The sequence below is a fragment of the Pelobates fuscus genome, chromosome 1 (assembly GCF_036172605.1).
Source record: "Pelobates fuscus isolate aPelFus1 chromosome 1, aPelFus1.pri, whole genome shotgun sequence".
In the NCBI taxonomy this organism is placed as follows: Eukaryota; Metazoa; Chordata; class Amphibia; order Anura; family Pelobatidae; genus Pelobates; species Pelobates fuscus.
The window spans coordinates 442,604,014-442,629,315 of record NC_086317.1 but is presented as its reverse complement, the minus strand read 5'-3'; the positions used below and the strand labels follow the sequence as shown (position 1 = coordinate 442,629,315).

General features: G+C 38.7%; 1 protein-coding gene across 5 annotated transcripts in view; it reads right to left on the bottom strand.

Annotated features, from left to right (window-relative positions):
• PSPC1 (paraspeckle component 1) overlaps window positions 1-25,302 on the bottom strand; it is an 84,160-nt gene that overhangs the window by 45,717 nt on the left and 13,141 nt on the right. For 2 of the 5 annotated variants that reach the window (XR_010085201.1, XM_063429914.1), the window contains exons 4-8: window positions 22,051-22,247; window positions 20,993-21,077; window positions 20,797-20,899; window positions 17,946-18,062; window positions 2,497-2,554 (exon numbers count right to left, since the gene is read on the bottom strand). Coding sequence is in view for 2 of the 5 variants with exons in the window: in XM_063429914.1 (XP_063285984.1) it covers window positions 2,497-2,554; window positions 17,946-18,062; window positions 20,797-20,899; window positions 20,993-21,077; window positions 22,051-22,247 (560 nt within the window). In the remaining 3 variants the exon portion in view is untranslated. The remainder of the gene's footprint in view (window positions 1-2,496; window positions 2,555-17,945; window positions 18,063-20,796; window positions 20,900-20,992; window positions 21,078-22,050; window positions 22,248-25,302) is intronic. The other 3 variants (XR_010085202.1, XM_063429923.1, XR_010085203.1) reach the window with 3 other exon arrangements.

Here is a 25,302-nt window from a genome sequence, read left to right as displayed (position 1 = left end):
TGTACTAAATACAGTGTAACCCAATAATAGAGATGTTAATGGAAAACGGATAGTTTTGAACATGAGAAAACATATAATTAGAGTTCTGTTAAACTGACATTTCAAGGTGGTTTGCCCAAACTATTATGATTTGGAGGAAGTACATTAACAGAATCTTAATACAATGCCACCTGCACCATTGTCTTCTTTTAAAGGAACAGGATAGGTATCAAGTCCAACAGGTCTGTTAAAAAGAAACTGTCCCTTTTAATATTATGTTTACAACTATTTTCATGCAGAATCAAACTAATGGTAAAAATAAACACCACCTTCCCCTCCTTCCACCATCCTACAGCTGAGCACCACCTTCTTGGCTCCCGGTCAATAATTGTTAGAAGCGCTGTCAATTGCACCTGGCAGTCAGTACAGGGAAGCATTAAAGAGGAGTAAAAACACTGTGGAATTTATCTGTTATTTTCTAAAAAAAATCGTCTAAAGTACTAATTGGGTAAAACACATTGAACCACTAGGCACATTCCACTGATAATGCCTACCCACTTAGAGGTGATTTCCAAGGTAATTTAATTGGTGAAATCTTCATGCACCTTTTCTATGAAACTGCTATGTTAACAGCTGCAGGGTTAAAACCTGGGGGACCTGGCACCCAGACAACTTCATTGAGCTGAAGTGGTCTGGATGACCATCATGGTCCTTTAACCCTGCAATGTAATTATTGCCGTTCCTCAATAACTGCCATAATTACCAATGCAGGGATAAACGGACTGGAACCGTGGACAGACCACTTTAATGAGCAAAAGTGGCCTGAGTGACCAATGTGCCTTTAAGCGTCTAGCAGCCATACTCCTATCTGTAATTAAGTGTTGTGAATTCAAACGTATGAGACAACATTGATATTAAAGAACAATACATTTCAGCAAAGGTGCTGGGACTGCATTAATTGTCAAACATCTCAATATTTTAAGAATAGAGCCCACATTATCTTTTATGGGAAAATACAATTTGCATTTTGGTACTATTTGTCTAAGCCAGGGGTAGTCAACCTGGTCCCTACCGTCCACTAGTGGGCAGTGTGGTATTTCAGGTTGGCGGTGGTGGGTTCTGCACAAAAATTCCCAGTGGGCCCAGATGGTCGTGGACCAAGGCCGGCAGGCTAGATCCTTTCATCTCCCATGCCGGCCCATGCAGAACCAGCCTTGCTGAAAGCCCTCTCAGGCTGGTGAGGAAATCAAAGATCTCCCTCACCAGCCCCCTGGCACTTCGTTCCAGCAGAGGGAAGGAAGGGCCTGGGAGGCTACGTTTTTCTCCTGCAATCAGGCTGGTCAGAGCAACACAAACACACACTGCCCCCCTCACACACATTTACATACTTTTTTAAAGAAAAATAAAACCCTTTAAGGACCACTCTAGTGCCAGGAAAACAAACTCGTTTCCTGGCACTATAGTGCACTGAGGGTGTCCCCACCCTCAGAGTCCCACTACCATGGCGCTGAAGGGGGAGGAAGGGGTTAATCCCTTACCTCTTTTCCAGCGCCGGACTCCCGCGGCGCTGGGACTCTCTCCCTCTTCTTCAGTCATCAGCTGAATGCACGAGTGGCAAAAGCCGCGCGCGCATTCAGCCAGTCTTCATAGGAAAGCATTCTCAATGCTTTCCTATGGACGCTGGCGTCTTCTCACTGTGAAAATCACATTGAGAAGCGCGGAAGCGCCTCTAGCGGCTGTCAATGAGACAGCCACTAGAGGCTGGATTAACCCATAGGTAAACATAGCAGTTTCTCTGAAACTGCTATGTTTACAGCAAAAAGGGTTAAACCTAGATGGACCTGGCACCCAGATCACTTCATTAAGCTAAAGTGGTCTGGGTGCCTATAGTGGCCCTTTAAAAAAAAAAAAATCGCACTAGGGAAGTTTTACCATGAACAAAGATGCAAAAGTGGGCGGTAGGTATTAAAGGTCGACTACCCCTGGTCTAAGCAACTCTGTCAAGCTTACAATGTGCTTAGCATTTAACTCACCCAGGGTGAGAATGCCAGAAACCCAAGCAAGTCTTTTCCCTAAACGATCAGGAAATGATCTCTATATATAGACCATACGACGTAAAGCTAGAATAATTTTCATCTTGGTTATACATTTAGCTTTTTGTAAACAATGCAACAAATATAACCATAAATATTGCTGTGAGTAGAAGAACACAAAGCAAATCAGAAGTATGCAAGGAAAACTATGAAAAGTGAAAAAAACAGGATGTTAAATTCACAGGAAAACCCTAAAGATATGTTTCCAGTTTAATACATACTACTGTACAGGCAAAAATGTAACACATAGATAAACACATTCCATAGATTTAAAGACATACTTTAAAATGCCCTTATAAAATTGGTTACAGTATGTACAGTCAACCCCAAAAATTTATTGAAAGACGCAAAATGAAGGAGTATTTTTATGGATGGTTTTTGTTGGGTTTTTTTTGTTGGTTTTTAAAAAAAAAGAGATCTTTACCTCCCATGTTTATTGATCCTCGGACGCCCATATCACCCATTCTCATATCCTGTTCTCTCTGAAAATAAAAATAGTTTTCATAGTCAACCTAAAAAAAACATTTAACTCAAATTTAGGAACGACACAATCTATTCAAAGAGACAACTTAGAATAGTTAAAGAAATATATTAGAATGGTTTTCTGAAAATTTCAGATTATATCTTAATTATTGATCACCATAAAACCCTGTAAGTTCAAAATAATTAGCACATAGAAGGTAGAAAAGTACTTCAAACAGGGTAATTATTGTAAAAAAATATAGTATAAAGGAATACTAAACAAATAAAATACATTAAATATTCCTGTTATGTCAACAGAACAACCAACAAAGAACAAAAACCAAAACAATTATGGATGAAATATGTATTGGACTAGGAACACTTAAAGGGTTACTCCAACCTCTTGGTATTTTTTTTGTTTGTTTGAATAATGCCCTTTTTGGCATTGTTTTTTGGCACATCCCCTCCCTAAAAAAAAAAGTTGAAAAAACATGATTAAAATAAGTTTTACTTACAATAGAATAAATACTGCACCAGTACGAAATGACAATTCAAGATCAATCTAAAAAAACACAAATAACATCCTGCTGGTAAGAAGATACACAGCCGGGATAGTTTGGAGACTGATTAAGAAAGGTATTTAACCCCTTAACGCCGTTCTATGCCATCGCGGCTTTAAAGTGCTTTAAAGCAGTTGCGGCGGCATAGAACGCCGTAATGGCTTGCAGCCCCAGGAGGTACTGTGTACTCACCTCCACCGCGATCCTCTTCTGGGGGGCTGCCTGAGAGCCCAGGCAGCCCCCCTCCGGCAAATGAGGCCCCGGGGGCCATGTGATCGCTCTCAAAGAGCGATCACATGGCCCCCTATAGCTGGCTATGGATCTGCCAGCAGGGGGACTGTCTAAAATATTAGACAGTCCCCCTGCTGGTAGGTAGTGTAAAAAAAAAATAAAAAAATATTAAAATGTTATAAAATAAATGAAATGCCTTTATATATATATATATATATATATATATTATATATAATATATATATACATATTATATATATGTAACTTCATACGTAATTTATTTTAATATTAATATTAGTATATATTAGTATTAAAACACACTTAGAATGACGTTACATATATCTACATATATATACGTATAATTACAATAATAAATAAATAAAATATTGAAACAAAATTTAAAATAAATTATATATTCATATGTAATTTCATTCTAACTGTATTTTGTTATTAATATATATATATTGGAAACAGAATACACTTAGAATGACATTCTATATATATCTATCTATATGTAAAATACAAATAACCGCAAATATATATATATATATATATATATATATATATATATATATATATATATATATATATATATATATATATATATATATATATAGAGAGAGAGAGAGAGAGAGAGAGATAAATACATATAATTACATAAAAGATTACATTAGTATACACGTAGAATTTATATACCTATAAATGCATATATATTAAAATTCTACGTGTATATTTAAGTAATTTTTTAACATAATTATGTCATTTGATTAATAAAATTTGATTGACATGCCTGACAACACAGGGAGAAAGTGCAGAGAATTTAATTCGCAAGCACTATATTTGACCCTGTAACTCTCCAAGACACCATAAAACCTGTATATAGGGGGTAGTGTTTTACTCTGGAGACTTCGCTGAACTCAAATAATAGTGTTTAAAATTGGTAAATTGTATTACAACGGTGATATTTTAAGTAAAAGTGACGTTTTTTGCATTTTTTTTACAAACAAACTGCACTTTTATGGACTATATTATTGTTGTCATATGTTTTACGGTTTTAAAACACTAATATTTGTGTTTAGTGAAGTCTCCCGAGAATAACAGTACCCCCCATGTACAGGTTTCATGGTGTTTTGGAAAGTTAGAGAGTCACATATAAGGCTTGCATTTCATTTTTTTGACATTGAAATTTGCCAGATTAGTTATGTTGCCTTTGAGACCGTATGGTAGCCCAGGAATAAGAATTACCCCCATGATGGCATACCATTTGCAAAAGTAGACAACCCAAGGTATTGCAAATGGGGTATGTCCAGTCATTTTTAGTAGCCACTTAGTTACAAACACTGGCCAAATATTAGTTTTTTGCTTTTTTCACACAAAAACAAATATGAACGCTAACTTTGGCCAGTGTTTGTGACTAAGTGGCTACTAAAAAAGACTAAACATACCCCACGTTCAATACCTTGGGTTGTCTACTTTTTCAAATGGTATGTCATTATGGGGGTAATTCTCATTCCTGGGCTACCACACCGTCTCAAAGGTAACATTACTAATCTGGCAAATTTCAATTTGAAAATGGAACGTTCTATATTTGACCCTGTAACTTTCCAAAACACCATAAAACCTGTTAATGGGGGGCACTGTTGTACTCGTGAGACATCGCTGATTACAAATATGTGCCTTTTGTTGCAGTAAAACCTAACAGTATTATGACATTTACAGCTAAAATGTGAGGCGGAACTACAAATAAAAAATAAAAAATGTTTAATTTTATTCATAATAAATTGTTTCATATACAAATATTTTATATGAAATGAAAGCCCTGTTTCTCCTGAACAAAATGATATATAATAAGTGTGGGTGCATTTAATATGAAAGAGGTGAATTACGGTTGAACAGACATATAGCGCAAATTCCAGTTTTTGTTTACGTTTTGTTTTGTTCAGAACGTGTACTATTGACTCCGTCCTGAAGGGGTTAAAAATCACAGAGGAGAGAGCACCACAACACTGAAGAAGACTCCAGCTGGAGTTGAAACGCGTTTGCTGCTAGACCAAAGTATTGTATCTGGGACCTTTTCTTATTTACTCTGCAGTGTTTTATTTAGGCTTTGTGCCTAGTATATTTTACTATTTATACACTGCTTATTGTCCCTGTTTTAATAGTTTGTTTAATACATTTTGGATTCTGCACTTATATAGAGCCTGGGACGGCTTTAATCCTTTGAGTTTTACTCTACATGAGGGGTCATTATATATATATATATAAATATATATATATATATATATATTTATATATTTCAGTAGTTATAAACAGTACATATAGATTTTCTCACTATATGTGGATCTAGATTTTTTGATTATATGTACATCTAGATGCAATTTGGAGTATTTTTGATAATTATCTAATGTATCAATATTTCACTTTAAATATGGTCACTGTGTTTCAGATGGTCACTTTAAGGCTATTGGTGTACCTGGCTTACAGAGATTTTTATTTTTTTTACTTATTGAGGAGGATTTATTTATGTTCCCCCGGAAAGAGGGAGCCTATTAATGTAGAATTTAGGATTTTGGGCGTTCTCCTGCCTCCGTGCGAGTGGTAGGGTGCAGAGGACTTCCTATCTGCAAGTACGCATGAGCCCGACGTCTCCATGGTGATGGAGGACGCGGGCGATCAGAAAGCAGAGGAAGACTCTTTGAAGCGCATGCGCCCGACGTCTCCATGGTGATGGAGGACGCGGGCAATCAGAAAGTAAACTGAACGCGCGCTTAGCTCTATTGAACCGCCCTGCACCCGCCCAGAAGCTCGGAGGATAGGCTGATTGATTCCTTGCAAACCTGAACTGTGAGTAAAGTTGATTACTTCCCTTATTTAACTCGATTGATTTTATTTGCGTTTTGTATTCTGTCCTGATGAAAGTTCCCTAGAGGAACTGAAACGTTGACTGTTGGAATAAAGAAATAACATTTCACTTTGGATAAATCCTGGGAGTGCTGATTTTTCTTCGCTTGTATCTATTCAGTGCAATCAAGCACCGGGTCCGTATTGATGTGAGTTGGAGTGCAAGGCTTTTTTTATATATATATACACACATTTTGCACTGTTATTTGTGTTTTTTAGATTGATCCCAAATTGTAATTTCGTACTGGTGCAGTATTTATTATATTGTTTTATTATTTATCTCCAAGTGTTGTGGGATACCCTTTTCACTGCACCAGCAATTTTAGATTTGAGGTTATTGGTAGCGCCAATACACCTTTATTTCTTTGTATTAAGTTTTACTTACCTTGAATCAAGTGCTGCGCAAAGCTCCCAGAGCTGCTCAGCTTGCTCCCTTGTTATGTCACAGAAGCCGACAGAGGTCCAACCAAAAGAATCTTATAGAGAAGCCTTTGTTTGGATCATTTAACCGTTTCAGAGTGTGTGTACACACTATGAGCCGGCGAATAAAGGGGGAGAGTAAGAGAAGGGAAAAAAACAAAAAAAAAATTGTGAGGGAATACAGTTAAGGAGAGAGCAGAGACCATCTTTCCTTTGCAGGCTCTGTCTACAATGGGAGAAAGAATGAGTGCGGACATAAAATATGTACAGAATTGACATAAGGCAGCCCATAACAGGGTTACAGCCAGACAAAGTCACATGTGTAGTGGGTGTGACTAGCCCCCCCCCCCCCCCCCTGCAAATAACTATGTGCAAAGCTTCAAGTTGAAACATTTGTAAAAGCGGAAGTGGTCACTGTGGTTGGAGTAACTCTTTAAGCTTACCAGTTATACCACTTTTCCTAGAATACATGAAATGTACTGAATAGAACACTTTGCAAACAAGTCAATGGTTTAAAAATTACAAATTATTCACAATATGAGGCAATTTAATTATATTAAAATAAATATTCATTTTGCATGAATTATAATAGTATGTAAATCTATTACAAGCAAACTGAATGCACATAAAATAATGTTAATCACTGGTAATCCCTCAGGATGCACAAATTGTTTCAAATTACAAATATCTGCTGAGGAGATATTTACGTTGCCAAATAATTAACCAAGAAAAACTCTAAACAAAATATCACCAGGGTTTGAAACATTTAAGTTCACATTAAGAGGTTAAGCAGTACTCTGAGTAGGATAACTATTCATGTGCAGCTGAGGCAAGGATAGAAAATAACCGCTTTCAGTAAAATGTAAAATCCACTCCTGGAACTGAGTCACAAGATACCAATCTCATTAAAATGCCCTTCAATAGTTCATTATTGGTTATTTGAAGATTAGAATACTTTCCCAATGGACTAAAATTTTGATTAAAACTGCAATTCAATGAAACGGGCATTCAATCCATTTAAAAAAAAAAAAAAAAAAAGTATAGCTATGGTTAATTAAAATGGTTAATAAGGCTTTTGTATTTGCAGAACTTCCCATTCAGTTTAAGCTGTTTTATCAATACTGGGGAATTCTTGATGCACCTGCATCCTACACGCCACCCAATGTATTTTCACTCATTTATACATTGGAGGTATATATTAAAACAGTCTGCTAAAGCAGCAGTTCTTATGAAGTGCAGTCTTTGCAAGCCATCCCCTCCCTCCCCAGAAATAGCCAACCAGAGCTTCAAATTTAGAAGCTTCTACAGAGCTCTCCATGCACGCAAGCACAAGCACCAGACTGAACTGAGGTCTAGATGCTGGTCTAAGTTATGCAGAGGGGAAGTTAAGTGCTCAAGTAGAGCACGCCTACCACTTTTATTAGCTCAAGAGGGCTAAGGGAAGCAGGAAGAAATTCCTGTCAAACAGCCAGGTGGAGTTTCATTAATTATTTATAAAAAGGAATATTTTCTAACAGAATCTGCACTTCTATAAACTGTCAGTATTATGGGATACTCCTCCCCATAAAGAACTGTTGAGCAAGCGTAAGTGCTCTATGGGTGTGAAGTGGTCCTTTAAGCAATAACTCCTGATACACTGAATACATACATAAACCATCAACATGCTGGCTTCATTGACAACAGAACTGTCTGAAAGGAGCAATGTTTGTCACTCCATTTCTTTCTTTTCAAGCAAGGAGCAAGATGTGGTTGCAAGAGAAATGACCACAACAACTGTGAAAAACACTTTCAAACAGTATTTAACATTTGTAAGAAAAATAGAAGCAACATATAAAAGTTTAAAGGTAAACAAGCATTTAAAATATAAACACTAATTTTGTTAATTGCAGAAAAAGGGTGTCTATTTGTTCACGATATAAATATCTAATTTATGATAAACAGTTCAAGTTAAAACTTATTATTTGTACATCAAACAATAATATTACTTTGGCATTTCCAATTATAAAGGAAAACACTCATTAGGAATTAATCTTCATGAAAACAAACAGAACAAAGATTTTTGTTTCCTGATGAGTTTAGTAAAATCGAATGATTCAATAACATTTTATAATCTTAATTCAGAGTAAAGAGTTGTTTTACATGGTCCTTATCAAGGTTTTGAACATTAAAGAAATATAATAAACGTATTTTTATAAGGAGCACAGCAAAACCTAGACCAATCTATAAAGTGTAAAAATTACCCAGTAATGCTAAAGCAAGCGGAAAAAATACAAAATAAATTGCTATCCTTATTCCTCAAATAAGAGGATATTAATAATATCAATCTAAAACATTGAATAATTAAAAAAAAATGTAGTAAAATTGTAATCATAAAAAGCCAATACTGCAGTTCTCGAAATTCAGAATTTTATATCAAGAGCAACAGTAGTTCATTTGAAATAATGTTTCTTTATCTATCAACGGTGAACATTCATGACCACAGTTCGTAACTATAATGCAGTTTGCAATTATAGATCACATTTTATCAGACATTTTAGAAAAATGAAAAATTCAGTACAAAGTTCTAGTTCTAAGTTATTGTAAGGTGAATGTTTAAGGATTAAAAGCAGTATGCCTCTCTTCTAGGCTGCATGAGCCTCACATTTGCAGATGAACTAGGTGCCAACATGGTGGCTACATTGTAATCTGTGCAAAATATAATTTATCACAATGTTTAAACACTATTCACTTGTGATGTTAAATGGACACAGTTATGGCCAGTGTAGGTAGACATGTTGATATCACAATACATCTAGAATATATTGTTTTATTTTACTGAGAATTACCAATTTGAGCTGCTTATGTACCATACAAATAGTCCCTTCCCCATGGCACGAACGTAGGATATATTTGGTAAACCACAAGAAGAACTTGCAATCACTTGGTAGTTTAGGCTAATGAAATAGAGCGGCTTACTGTAAAAACCCTTTTCTGGGAAACCGTGTCCGAGAAAAACATCCAGGAAGACGTAAAGAAAGTGTAACCAGAATCAAGCCATAGATCAGACCAAAAAAAAAAAAAAACACATAAAAAACAAACCACAACACACGTGAATTATACATGTCCATTCATATATCATGCTTGGTTTACATGCTTTGTTTCATAGAAATGTTTGCAATCAATCCATAGCTGACTTGAACAATAAAAATATTTGCACATATGAAATTTTTATATTTATACGGATAACAGCAAAACATTTGCACCTATCTGTAAACAAACTATTGAAATAAATGGCTAGTCTTAAAAGTGGTTATCACAAATTCTACAGATACCAACTTAAAACCGTATCCTCAAAAAAATGTTCAACGATTTGTTATTTACAGTTTGAAAGACTAATTTTCAGAAGGTCAATAAACACTGGGATTAATAATTATTACAATAATCGTATAAAAATAAATAAGACAGACCTTATTATAAAACAATGCACAAAACTTATATTGGCATTGCATTGGAAAAGTTAGGATGATATGCCTTTAAAGTGACTGGTAATGTAAAATCCCTCTGAACAAATCTAGAAATCGTTAATATTGTTAAAAACAATAAATAAAAAAATATTAAAATGAAAAATTTAGCGCAAAGCATAGTTTAGCATAGATCAAAATGCCACTTAAACTAAGAATGAAAGGAACAATACCATATTTTCAAATAATTTTACACTTCCAAAATTTGTTTAAAATCTTTGTTATTGTAAAACTGTAAAGAAAGCAAATAAATTTCTATCAAATTCAAGTAACAACTTAAACATTTCACAGGTTTGGTGGAGACTATGTACCAGATGAAGTGTTTTGTCATACCACCTTGCACAATTTTACAATTTTCAAGCCACAAAAATTCGTAAGTGGCATTTTAAGGTTTTCTGGAACACTGTGAAAGGGCTCCTTGGTAGAAAAGCATGCAATATGTGTTTATTGTTTTCCTATTACCATAAAATCCTACTTCTTACACAGCCAAGAGTATTTATCACGCAACCCACAAACCTGGTGAGCATGCAATGGCGAGTACATTTTAAGGCCTGGCTAGTAGGATAGACTTAGAAAAAAAATATATACAAATTAAAGGACTAAAATAAAATATTTGCATTATGCTACAATATGTGGCAAAAAAGTGGTTCTCCAACATAGAAGCCTATTTTAAAGAATTCTTGATATTTCTTGTTAAGTTTTGATATTATTCCACAGCTATTTGATATAGAATGCTACTTTACAACAGCAGACAATTCATTTAACATCACAAGATAAGAACTTCTAAAGTAAACACTTTGCTATACGTTTAAAAATTTAATTTTCATGATGTGATTAGACATGCTATGTTATTGACAGCCAGGTGGGCTTGGCTGGAACTGCAGACATAAAGTTGTTAAAGGGACACTATAGTCACCTAAACAACTTTAGCTTAATGAAGCAGTTTTGATGTATAGAACATGCCCCTGCAGCCTCACTGCTCAATCCTCTGCCATTTAGGAGTTAAATCCCTTTGTTTATTAACCCTAGTCACACCTCCCTGCATGTGACTTGCACAGCCTTCCATAAACACTTCCTGTAAGGAGAGCCCTATTTAGGCTTTCTTTATTGCAAGTTCTGTTTAATTAAGATTTTCTTATCCCCTGCTATGTTAATAGCTTGCTAGACCCTACAAGAGCCCCCTGTATGGGATTAAAGTTCAATTTAGAGATTGAGATACAATTATTTAAGGTAAATTACATCTGTTTGAAAGTGAAACCAGTTTTTTTTTTCATGCAGGCTCTGTCAATCATAGCCAGGAGAGGTGTGGCTAGGGCTGCATAAGCAGAAACAAAGTGATTTAACTCGTAAATGACAGTGAATTGAGGAGTGAAATTGCAGGGGAATGATCTATACACTAAAACTGCTTTGTTTAGCTAAAGTAATTTAGGTGGCTATAGTGTTCCTTTACATTCTAGATGCAATGAGGCTAAATTTCACTGGTTATTGTAATGCCAGCGTGTTAATAACATTGCATAAAAATAATTCAATTCAAACTAAGAAGAAATTATGTCTGTCAAAGGAACACTCCAGTCAACAAAACATCTTCGCCATATTTGGCAGCTTAAAGCCAAATTAATATGCTCTATGTGTGCATGTTCAAATTGTTGTGAAATTTGAAGAAACAAATGTTTTGCAGAATGACGCACCATTAACCTGGCACTGAGAAACAGACAGACAGGTATTAAATTACTTGTATCAGTCTGCCTGGGTGCCCTCACTGTGCAGTTCAGCTCACTCAATCCTGTCCATGGGTTACATATTCCCAAAATGTCATACTTTAGGAAATAACCTGGTAAAATTTTAAAAGAAAGTGAATCAAATGTACATTTTTAGGTGCAGGGTAATTTCTCCTATTTGATCATTTCTAGACACCTAAGTATTCAGACACAGTTTTGGTCATCTTAGGCTACTCGCTTTCCAATATTTTCTTCACTCTGATTATGGACAGTCTCAGATGACCACAAACTCTATAGTACCAAAGAAGATTTGTGTCATTTCAGGCAAAAGGGATTAGCTAAATAATGTATAAACCTTCTTTGTTCCCATTTAGGAAAGCCATTGAAGAACACAACAGTGAAAAGGAGGGGATTAGCATAAGTCTGACGTTTTAATCAAGCGGATATTTCCCTCTATAGAGGATATGAGAAGACGCATACCAGAATTGGAAATACTTTATATCAGCATATTTTTTTTTAACCACTTGAATAGTGATGTCCCGAACATAACATTTTCCGAACTTCTGCAAATGTTCGCGAACGGGCGAACCGCCATAGACTTCAATGGGCAGGCGAATTTTAAAACCTACAGGGACTCTTTCTGGCCACAATAGTGATGGAAAAGTTGTTTCAAGGGGACCAACACCTGGACTGTGGCATGCCGGAGGGGGATCCATGGCAAAACTCCCATGGAAAATTACATAGTTGATGCAGAGTCTGGTTTTAATCCATAAAGGGCATAAATCACCAAACATTCCTAAATTGTTTGGAATAACGTGCTTTAAAACATCAGGTATGATGTTGTATCGATCAGGTAGCGTAAGGATTACGCCCGCTTCACAGTGACAGACCAAACTCCCCGTTTAACGCACCGCAAACAATTCATTTGCACAACCGCAAACTCCCCATTTGCACAAGTTTGAATACCAAGCGAGCCATGTCCCGTTCCTTGTCCTCACTGATGTCACTGAAGGTCTCTTCCTCCACCCAACCACGTACAACACCAAGGGTCCCCGAAAGGTGACAACAAGCCGTTTGGGACGCCTGCTGTGTTTGGTCTTCCACCTCCTCAAAGCCACCTTCCTCCTCTGACTCCTCTTCTTCAGACTCCTCTCTCTGCGTTATTATAAGGTGTGTTAAGTAGGGATCGACTGATATTGATTTTTTAGAGCTGATACCGATATTCTGTGAACTTTCAGGCCGATAGCCGATATAATTTGCCGATATTCTGTACATTTAATTCTGTACATTTTAATCATTATCTAGTGTAGTTCCACACCATTGCAATATGATTGTGTTTACAATATAATGTGTCCAAATGAAATGTCAGTATTTAGTTTTTCATTGTAATTATGCTATGGTTTTATCTGTATGTATTTTACTGAAAATGTAAAGTGATTTATGTAGTAGAAATCCGTTTTTAGTAAATCATGCTCCAGTAGATAAGGGGTTAACATGTGAACTGAGCAATTAGACCAGAGAGTACTTAATAGAAGGGAAAACCGAGAATGCCATCCTCTGATGAAGTGATCCTATGATCACGAAACGCGTAAGGCGGCATTCTACATCGATTCCCAGGAGAGCAGGCTGGAACGCAACCAGAGCCGCAGTGGAACGCACGCGGCTGGCAGCAAGTCTGTTTACAGCACGAGGAGGTTCACACTCGATTTCATCCGGCCGGTGAGAAGAGTTTTTTACATCTTTTGGACCCTCAGACTTTAGACTTGGCAGCAACTGCTCTTCATACTTGGGAACTTTTATTGTCTTTTATATTAAATGTGTAAGTTATAGACAGTGTATTGTTGCTAATAAAATCTTTTCTATTCTAAGCAATCTGTCGGCTGCACAATATAAATGACATAGCATTTAAAAATTTCTACTACAGTGGGACAATATATTTCTCCCATTTATTCTACCTATTCCCCAGTGTATTGCTTTATATATATGATGGAACCTTTACTAGATCATTTCTATTCAGCTATTTTTTTTTCTTGCCCTTATATGGGAAGAAAAGATACAAGTAGCTGATACATTTGTTTATTTATTATTGCTACTTTGTGAACTCACATTGCAGCTATTGATACCAATACTATTTCCACAGAATCCTGCAACCACTATTGTTTACTCAATAAGCACCAAATCTTTATCTTATGAAAAACCGCATTTTGCAGGTTTAAGACATGCCTGCGCCATGGTGAGTCGGGCCGCTATGGTGATTTTGTGTAGGAGTTTTTGTTCCCCCATTGACCAGTCTGCTATCGTTCTAGATAGCAAGAACACCCATGGGTCTATTGTCCCGCCCTATCTCTAATGGCGGTAATGTGTGATTGTCTTGGCCGCGGACGTAGTGTGCGGGTCAGGAGCGTATGCATTTTGTTAGCCTGTTCATAGAATGTGCCTGGACCATGTCATGGCCCTCACTACATTGTTTACTAGTGTCTCTTATGTGTCGTCTGGTGGTCTGTAAGGCGGTAAGTCCGTCGGGAGTGGGGTTGGTTTTGTTTGACTGTTCCTGTGTGTGCAAGTCGTGGAGGAGGGTTTTTAAATGTTATCTTTTTTGTTACTTTTTCGGGTAGCTTCTCTAATGAGGGTTCCTCTAATAACCGTTTTGTGGGCTGCCCAAACGGTCGTGGGTGTCAGGTCCTGTGTGGTGTTTAGTTGGAAGTATTCTACAATCTCCCTACGTATAGTCTCCTTGATAGCTGGGTCTTTTAGTAGGGAGGCGTTCAGTTTCCAGTTCCACGGGTTCGTGGTGCACAGGCTTGGTGCATAGGCTATCTAGTTCAATGCTTTTATCTGCGTGGTCAGACCATGTGATGGAACCTACTGCGTATTTTGTGATCTTTTGTATGGCTTGGTCGTTCACGAGGAAGTAGTCGATTCGTGAGGTGCAGAGTCAAATGTGAAATCTACGTCCCCCGGGTGTTGGGCTCTCCATACATCTATCAGTCCCGTCATGTGAATTAAGTTGTGTATTAATCTGTCTTGTCTGCCCCTGCCATGGGAACGTGGTAGGTCTCTTATGGTTCCCCTATCTGTGGCTGGGCATGGGGCCGCTTTGAAATCGCCTCCCATTATTTTTATGCCATGTGGTAGTGCTATCAGTTTTCCCTCCATGTGGGCCCAAAATTCTCAGGAGGGTTCGTTAGGCGCATATAAGTTTATTAGGTGAATAGTATGTTTGAATAGTATCACTGATATCAGGTATCGCCCGTCCGGATCTGGGTCTAGCGTTGTGATCTGTAGCGGGCACCGTTTGTGTATTAAAATCTCTACTCCGTTCCGTTTGGAGTGTGATCTGGCTTCGTAGCTTGTGTTGTATGTGTGGTCTCTCAGGGATAACCCTAGGGTCTTGTAGGAAAGTTATATCTGGACCTAGTCTTTTGATTTCTCTATATAGGAGTCTACGCTTTTTGGGGGGAATTTAGCCCATTAACATTTAGGGATGTGATGCGTGCGTAGTGATGTCCGGGGTGAGTGCATTTGGGTTGACTTACAGGGGTCGCTTTCGCCTGGCCCCGTGAGATTCGCGTGGGGGTGCCTCTTATCTCTAGGCGTGCGCTCTTCAAGATTAGTTTGCTCCGATGTCCATGAGGGGGGAGGAGAAAGAGGAGGAACATGGAAAATTATACATGGTATGTATGAATAAACAGAAGAAACATAAAAAGTTAAACAAACTTAACAAATAATTCAACTGTCTGGTCTTATTGCCAGACTTGTGTGGGGTGCCTTCATCAGAGCTGCCGGCCCATCAACGGTGGGTTCAGCGCCCTGATGCATGAACCGCAGTCTGTGTATTCCTAACTAGGCCTTTTTAGAGGTATGCGTGAGCACGACTTTAGTGTCTTTGTGCCCTGTCAATCTTGTTCATCTGTCCGTGTTGCACTTATGAGGTTGGGGATAATCTTGGTTCGTAACCCCTCCCGCCCCTGGTGCTGTTATCTAGGGGGCGTTGTGTAAGAGGGTTATGCTCGATATTGGAGGGGTTCTCTCTATTCTGGCCCTTCTTGTGTGTGTCGTCTGTGGGTGTTAGTGTTGGGCGTCTGCTCTATGGGAAGCAGGCTGCCCCGCACCTTCGTGTAACAATAGGCGAACCTGTGCCCATCTTGGGAGCGGTTGGCTGGTCGGTGACCGTGCTCTAAAGATATAGCCCTCTTCGTTCCTGTATCTTATGCTGGTGGCCTAAGCCCGACTACGTCTGGCCCTGCTGCTCCTTTTGGCGTAACCATTTTAATCTTAGTATATCTAGGGGCTGTACCTTTATTGTACAGAACCATATTAGAGGGGTTCATACTTGCCACCAGTGTCCCCAAGAGTCTTCCTCCTAGGTATATTTCTCGCGGATGTGTGATCTGGTTGATGGAGGTCAGGTGGAGCTGTGCTGTGGGCAGCTTCTTCACTCTCCCGCTGTGTACCATTCCTGTGGTAGGGGTTGCAGGTCCGCCGTGGTTGCTGTCTGCCAGTAGAACTCCGGTGGAGCTTGGATGTCCAGTGCTTGCAGAAACGCCGCTGCGCCACCGCCCGGCATTAGTATTCTTGGTCTGCCGTTCTTGAGGGCCATTAGTTTGAAGGGGTGTCCCCAGGCGTATTTTATGTTGTGATTTCTCAGGATTTCTGTGATTGGTCGCCACTCTGCGCCTTTGTAACGTTGCTGGGGCAAGGTCTTGGAACAAGAGAATTGATGCCCCTTTGTAGGTAATGGGGCCTTCCCTACTGCGCTTCATTATAGCTTCTTTAGTTTCGAATTGTTGAAAGCGCATGATAACATCTCTTGGTTGTTTGGCATCCGTTTTCCGCATGCCCAGGGCTCTGTGTACCCTATCTAACTGCAAGAGGTGGTCGGGGATATCTGGTGCGAGGGGTTTCAGGATCGCCATGACTGTTTCTGTCAGGCTCCCTTCTCCCTCTTGCTCAGGCAGCCCTCGTAGCCTGATGTTATTCCGGCGGGAGCGGTTTGCCAAGTCCTCCAGCACGGTTTTTGCTGCTTCCAGCCGCTTGGTGAGGCTATTCACATGGAGGGTAATTTCATTGTGAGCTATCACTGTGGTCTCCTGTCTTTGCTCCAGTATTGCTGTGCGGTGTCCCAGTGCCACGATTTCTGCTTTTACTTCGGCAGTAGATTTGCTGATTCCCCCCGCCAGAAAGGATTTTACCTCCATCAGTTTGGCCAGAATTTGGGGGGTGTCCCCCTTCGGTGAGTTGGGGCCGTGAGGTGATTCAGGGACTGCTGGCACTTTCGGGCTGAGGCGGCCGCCAACATGTCAGCGACTGACGCACCGGCCTCTGTCGGTTTCTTTTGGGGCTTCCTTTGGATACTCTTATCCATGCTGATGTGCGGGGTATGAATTTGAAGCTAGTTTTTGCTCTTTTGTCTGCTTCAGGGCCTGATCTCGGCGGGAGCTCTGCTCACATGCGACCGCTCGGCTTCGCGGTCAAGCCACGCCCCCTTACTGGGATTTTTGTGTTTGGCTATTGGGTTGGGTCCTCACTATTTTTAGAGGTGTTTCCAACGGTACCATCAGGTGTCTGGCGTTAACGTGAAGTTACTTGGGGATCTATTAAGGCCCATATACTACAAGCTACGATTAACCCCTAATTACCTATGTTTTGTCTTCATGACATCAGCTACCCGGGTATTTTAACTAGGTGATGTTTTCACTTTTCTCACAATAGCTACACGTTTTCTGGAGTTACGTTTGAGTATCTAGCATTTTTGCCTTTACTTTAATTTATATATTTTTTTGATTGTCAATAAAGGTCCCCACCATTTTTTAGCTATACTTACACTTGGAGGTATCTGTGGATTGGAGTAGATCCCACCTCCTCTTTTAGAGTTGGCGGTCTACCCCATCTTTTTGTACGTTTTGCTATATTACGCTCTGGGGTTAAGCCCAGTCTCATATCTCCTGTAACCTTTTGGAGGGACTGGTGCTGGTTGGTCCAACACCACAACCTCTCTATCTTCTCTGCTTCTATCTGGAACGGTCTATCTTTAAAATCTTCAACTAAACTACATTCAAAACGAAACATGACAAATTATTACCAGCTCTTCGCTCCCCTTTTCAGCTTCCTCACTTTTGGGTTTCTTCTTTTTCTCCATATTTCTCACTTTTTTTCCTCCCCTTCTTCCTCTTCGAACCCTCTTTTTTGGCACGAAAGTCTGTTTTTTTAAAAAAACTCTTGTGAGTGATCATTCGTGTTCACCAAAAAAAAGAGGGTGCAAATCTAGAGGAATGATTTGGAGGAAGGGTGCATACTGTGTCTCAGATGCCCTGTCTGCAAGGGATTCTAGAAGACATGCGCACAAGCTACCAACTTAGTTATTTCTTAAGTGTTCTATGTTCACAATTCTGGGTAAAGCTTTGAGAGGGAACCTGTCATCACTTACCTAACCATACACTCCTGCAATGCAATATGCTTGCAGAGGTGGATGTTATTCTTCTGTAACACCCATCTACAGTCCCTCCTTGCTCCACCTGGTCTCTTCACTGATTTGCCCCATTTGGGGACACAAAGTAGGCAAACCTTCTCCACAACGCTGACACACTGGCTTCATTGCCAGCATGTCGGCATATAGAAAGAGTAATGTCATGTCACTCCTTTCCTATGCTCCCTAGCAAGTACTGGCAGCGTTGGCTAGGGAGTTTCCATAGCAACAGAGAGAGAAAAGGACAGCATGTTTGTAGCCTTGTTTGCTCTCATAAATAAATTATTCGGCAGAGTCTATGCTGAATAATTTACTGACAGTTTCTAGTAAGTTTTTTCTCCCAATCTATAAATTTGCTAGCACAATTTATAGATGGAGTTTGACACTTTCTAAAAAGAACCAAAAGTAGTTTTGCTCTTGCCAGGTTGCCTTTAATGAATACAAATCTTAACCTAAGGACCACAAGACGGTCTGTGTCACCGTGCAAGGTTTTAATGCCCAGTGACAGCAGAGACTGTCATGTATTTAAGGTACTAGTAGAGAGTTAAATCTCTGCTTGTACAAAGGACCCTCACGTATCTCTGAATACCTGGGGGTTCCCTCTGTAAGCTGGGGCAATTTGACCCCAAGACTGACTTGGAGCACTGCTCAGAATTCTTAAAATAGTGCAGCTGAGTGAACTTTATGAACTGCAGTATTTCTTTCACTGCCAGCAGAATTTAAAAGGATCTTTTGATACCTGGGGGTTCCCTCTGTCAGTTGGTGCCACAGTTAGTGGCACTAGACTTACAGGAGGGCTATGAGCAGCACTCCTAGTGAGCACTGCTCATAGCCCTTTAAACGCAGCTGTAGCTCAATCACTAAATTTCATTATTTTGGCAGCCCCTCCAGGCACAGTGCCCCCAGTGTCAGGGTGATCCCTAGAGCCTAAAAAGACCCTGGAGAGGTCTCCCGGCTTGCCCCCTGCAGCAAGATCGGTGTTATTATAATAAGCACTGATAGTAATATTATATGTTGGACCAATCCAACATATAATATTAATATTACTATTAATGCTTATTATAATAACACCAGAAAAGTCGAATTAGGACTTGAATTATGCATCATGGGAAGGATTAGGGGAATAGGTATACTTGTTAAGTATCATTGTATTTGAGAACAGTAGCAGAATACAAACATGTAGTGGAAAAGGCATGTTCTGTGAAGTTCCCCAAAATAAAACAGTGGGGGAGAGGTGGATACCCCCCAAAAAGAAATAAATAAAACTAATTTGACCTAGGTTTGTGATAAAATAATGGAATGAAATCGTCAAAATGCTCTTAATTACAATCGCCTGGGGATGTACCTTCTACAAATATATAATTTTGTGTAGTTGTTTAGAATTCTGTGACTACTATTAAAATTTAAAATCGTAATTCACTCCTTGCAGTTATTTGTTTTATAACTTTTATAATGAATTGCAATCCTAGACATATTGAGCAATTTAACAAATCAGCAGTAATTCGTGAATAATGTATACATATAGGTTATCAAAATAATGCTCTATTTTTCCTTTATAAAATTATGTATAATATGTATGGGTGCGCTTAAACAGAAAGGGAAAAACTGTTGGAACGAATGCCTGGCAAAAACGCGAAATAAACCTTCATCACAAATGTTTTGCATCTCAAAAAAGCCGAAGTCCATAAGGGGTTAAAATTAAAAGACTGACTGGATCCTTCTGTAATATACATTAGGGGGAAGAGGCACACAAAAAAAACAAAAAAAAAAACTTTTCTATTCATAAATGTTACTGATCTTCACATAACAGGTGTGTTTTTAGGAACAACTAAACAAACCTATCATTTATTCATATGCATCATTCCTTGATAATGGACTTTGAATATCTACCACAAGTAGAGATGACACTGCCTCAAAAGACATCACAAAAAAACAAACAAAAAAACACCTCTTTGGAGATGCCACTTGAAATTAAATTTTACGTGAAATATACATGTAGATCGTGATAGGTAAAATATAAGCAATAGGACATTCACAAATGTTTCACATTATCCACTCTCCTTATGTTGATTAGCAGCTTTGACAAAATAGCTTTAAAATGAAAATTTATAAATGAAGTTTTTAATGAAACCTTGTACAGTCCTGTAGATTAGGATGATGGTTAATATATTTGGCCACACAATCCACCCGCTGGGAAAAGTATTGGTATTCCCCAGATTCCAGTACACAATTCCATTTTGTGGAACATTACCTGAAATATGCATCACAACAAAAGCAAAGTTCCCAAATATGTGACCCAACTGATACAATACAAAAGTAACAAGCGACTGATAAGAATGGACAATCAAACATTTTGAGAATGTAATGTAAAAGCCATAGCCTGCTGACAAAAAAGGTCTGTAATGCAAGAGTAGTTAACCATATCCATAATGAAATCGGTGTTGTTGGGAAAACACATTTTACTTACGGCATCCATGTAGCTTGACTTGAACGCCTCTTGACGCCTTATTTCCTCTGGATCATGTTGGCGAACATATTCTTCTTCCCGACGCCTCTGTTCTTCCTCATGCCTAAGAGAAGATTGTATAAAAATCACTTGCACTAACCAATGCATGGATAATTTTTCGCTCTTTTGTTGATTCAGATAAAGAACACAATTTTACCTCATATGATACTGCTTGCGTTTTTGGAGTTCCTGATTCCTCAAATCTTCCAGTCTTCGAAGCTCTTCTTGGCGCCGCATGAGATCTACAAAAAAATAAATAAATGGCACATCTTAAAACATGATCAGATAACAGTAAGTCTACCAAGTATCTTACTAGCAAGCTTCCATTTATCCCCTTGATTGAAAGGTCAATTCCGGCCACCATAGCCAATAGCAATGAAGTTGTAAAGGTGCAACGCAGTCCCAGGTGCCGTCTTAACATAAGAGTTAAATGAACACTAACCCCATAGTTGGCAAAACCGGACCAGATCGCTGTGCCCCTTCATTTCCTAGTTGACACTAAGAAAATCAGTAGCTCCCCAGTAAGAAAAGTGAGTGCAATGGTGCCCCGTGTCCCTTTAAATACTCATAAGAAAAGAGCAATCCTAATGGAAATAACTCACAATTGTTAGCCCCAAATTATTAACGATTGAGGGGAGGGGGGGGGGGGGAGGAGGATTAAACATCTGATAACACCTTTGGAATTAATTTTAATCAACAAGCTAAAATAAGAATGCCAACATCCAGGGATAAAAAATTCCTATAGTTCCCAGCACACAAGTGCAAATATCTCTGTGTATGCACACACAGACTCTGCCACCATTACCACTTCTAAAAGCAAAAGTGTTCATGGTGATTGGAATAATTTTTGTAGCTCATATTTAATTACAGATGTGAGATGTTTATCTCAGTGTGTACAGAAAGGGATGGCACTTCCAGTACCAAATGGACAAAAATCCCTGGTGACACGGTCTATAGTACAAAAACTTCTCAATGCAGCCATACACAAAGGAGACCAGGCACAACAAGTAACACCTTTTAGTGGTTTATTTCCACATACAAAATGTGACATTGTAGATTTCAGAATGAGTTAAAGTTACCTGAAACATCACCTTGATAGCTTTGATTACTTATTTAGATTTTTCTATATTTGAAAAATGTACATTTAAAATCCTATTTTATTTGGCTGAAGTCAGTCAAAAGACAAAGACAATATATCTGTGCGTCAGTTCTCACCTTGGCGCATGAGCATCAGCTGATGTTCATGTCTTGCTGCTTCCATTTCGGCCTCCAATTTCTCTTTAGCTTCTCTGATGTTTCGGTCAACCTGTTCTCTCTGCTGCTTTTCCATCTCAAACAGTGCTTTCCATCTTGAAGAATATTCAAACTCAAATGTTCCAGGTTGAGCAAAACGTGGTGGTTCTTCCCGTTCCCTAAAATACATTTTCTGTAAGTTTACTCTTATACTTATTAAAAAATAAATAAATTAGGAAATACACAATGGAGTTTAAACTCTTGAAACATTAACCGGGCCACTGACTAGTCAGACAAAGATGAAGAAAAAAACAAAAAAAGCCTCCTTGAGTTGATTATTTTAGGTCAATGTTTCTCAAACTAAAGTTGGGAAATCTTGACAGTTGAGAAGCAGCAATGCATGTAAAATAAAAATAAACATTTACTGAAACTATAATGCTAAGAGAAAGCACTACGAAATTAAAACAGGGATGTCCAATTTTGGCACGCTGGCTGTTGGATTGCAAACCACTTATTTCGCTGCTAGCCGTAGACTTGCAGAATATGAGTGCTGCAATTAACAAGACCCTGGCAGCATTTAAGAAACAAGAGGCCTCATAGAGATAAGTTACACAAATGACTATATTTATATATAATGCAACATCATAAATTAACTACCAGAACGAATGTCAAGTGTCAAAATCAGATTTGTTTTATAAAAAAAAGTAAAAAAAATAAATTGATAAATCACCACCTTTTAACAGTGTCACTAAAGAAAATATTTTTTACTTTTTTGGGGGGTGAGTATCTGTTGCCAGTACAGGCAAAAGCCACAGAAAGGTGTGTGTGTGTGTGTGTGTGTATATATGTGTGTATATATATATATATATATATATATAAAAAGATATATATACATATATACACACTCAGTCTGACTCCTTTATTTAGCAATAAGCAAGAGTCCAAATGTGGCCTCCCTTAAAGGGACACTATAGTCACCAGAGCAACTACAGCTTATTGAATTTGTTCTGGTGAGTAGAATCATTACCTTCAGGCTTTTTGCTGTAAACACTGTCTTTTCAGAGAAAATGCAGTGTTTACATTACAGCCTAGTGATAACTTCAATGGCCACTCCTCAGATGGCTGTTAAAGATCATCCCTGGGTCATGGCTGCCTAAAATGCATCCAAACATTCAGTGTCTCCTCCCTCTGCATGCAGACACTGAACTTTCCTCATAGAGATTCACTGATTCAATTCATCTCTATGAGGAGATACTGATTGGCCAGGGCTGTGTTTGAATCATGCTGGCTCTGACACGGATCTGCCTCATTGACAGTCTCAGCCAATCCTATGGGGAAGCATTGTGATTGGATCAGGCTATCACTTCTAAGTTAAAACAGAGATAGAGGAGTGCAAAAAAGAATAATATACTTATTCACATTCGGTCATCTTTTGGATTTCACCTACATAAGAAAGTGAAAACATAGCAGAATACTGTTTGACCAAACTATATAAAATGGAGAGGTATAATTTTCACTCACACTTTGCAGAGCCTCGTATAGTAGGCTCTGACTATTTTGGTTCTTAGAGAAAAATCCCTTTCTTATTGTCTCCACTCCTCCACTCCTCCGGATCACTCCACTGGTACCAGGAACAACAGCAGATACAAATAACTCCAGGAGAGTGGGGATATTTGGAAAATGTTATATTATACAAATTAAATAAAAAACAGGGATATAGAATAGTACATGCACTGTGAGAAAGACTTCAAAGAGTCGAAACGCGTCAGTGCTGCTATCTTTTTTATTCTATATCCCTGTTTTTTATTTAATTTGTATATTATTACATTTTCCAAATATCCCCACTCTCCTGGAGTTATTTGTATCTGCTGTTGTTCCTGGTACCAGTGGAGTGATCCGGAGGAGTGGAGACAATAAGAAAGGGATTTTCTCTAAGAACCAAAACAGTCAGAGCCTACTATATGTGGCTCTGCAGAGTGTGAGTGAAAATTATACCTCTCCATTTTATATAGTTTGGTCAAACAGTATTATGCTATGTTTTCACTTTCTTATGTAGGTGAAATCCAAAAGATGACCGAATGTGAATAAGTATATTATTCTTTTTTTGCACTCCTCTATCTCTGCTTAACTTGTATTTGTGTTTTTTAAGTGGTTTTAAAACACTGGGGAGTTGCACTTGTACCTCTGCTACCACTCTGACACCTTGTGTGATTTGCACTTTATTGTGTAAATATCTTTGTTTGGCTATCACTTCTGCTGATGTCAGCAGGCAGGTCTAAAGGAAACAGAGCCAGAGCTAGCAGCTTCAGGCTTGAATACAAGTTTTCTATTTTTAGGGAGGCATGAGGGTCTCAGGGGGGCTAGATGGTGGTTTTAACCCTATAGGGTCAGAAATACAGGTTTGTGTTCCTGACCCTATAGTGCTCCTTTAAATGACAGCTGCACCAATTATACCACAAGTGTCATCACGATCCAATGAAGCTATGCACACATGATTTATGTATGATGGGCATTATTTATGTATAAATAAAATGAGACCACAAAATTACCACAGACAACGTTTAATTACTTTTCAATGGGCTTGGCTGTTGTGTTTATTCAAAGCTCAAGGAGCATACAACCATAATGTTGTAACCATATAACATCCACTTAAACACGTTTAACTTTATTAACCACCATATTGCCAGTCATAACTAACCTGACCGCCTTTTATTTAAAACCATTTACCACCATATCCATCCTCAGAACTTGACCCATGAGGATGACTTTTGCTTAAAGGGACATTCCAGTGCCAGGAAAACAATCCGTTTTCCTGGCACTGCAGGTCCCCTCTCCCTCCCAGCCCCCATACCATGTTGCTGAAGGGGTAAAAAACCTTCAGTGACTTACCCGAGACCACCGCTGATGTCCCACGGCGGTGGTTTAGGGTCCGCCCACACTCCTCCCCTGCCCTCCCCAAATCGATTGCGCATGTGCGGCCGGGGAGACCTAATGCGTATGCGTGGCAATGCCACGCACTAGACCTCCCCATAGGAAAGTATTGAAAATGCTTTCAATGCTTCCCTATGGAGGATTTTAGCGACGCTGGAGGTCCTCACATAGCGTGCCCTCTAGTAGACAGCCACTAGAGGAGGAGTTAACCCTACAATGTAAATATTGCAGTTTATGAAAACTGCAATATTTACAGTTGCAGGGTTAAGGGTAGTGGGAGTTGGCACCCAGACCACTCCAATA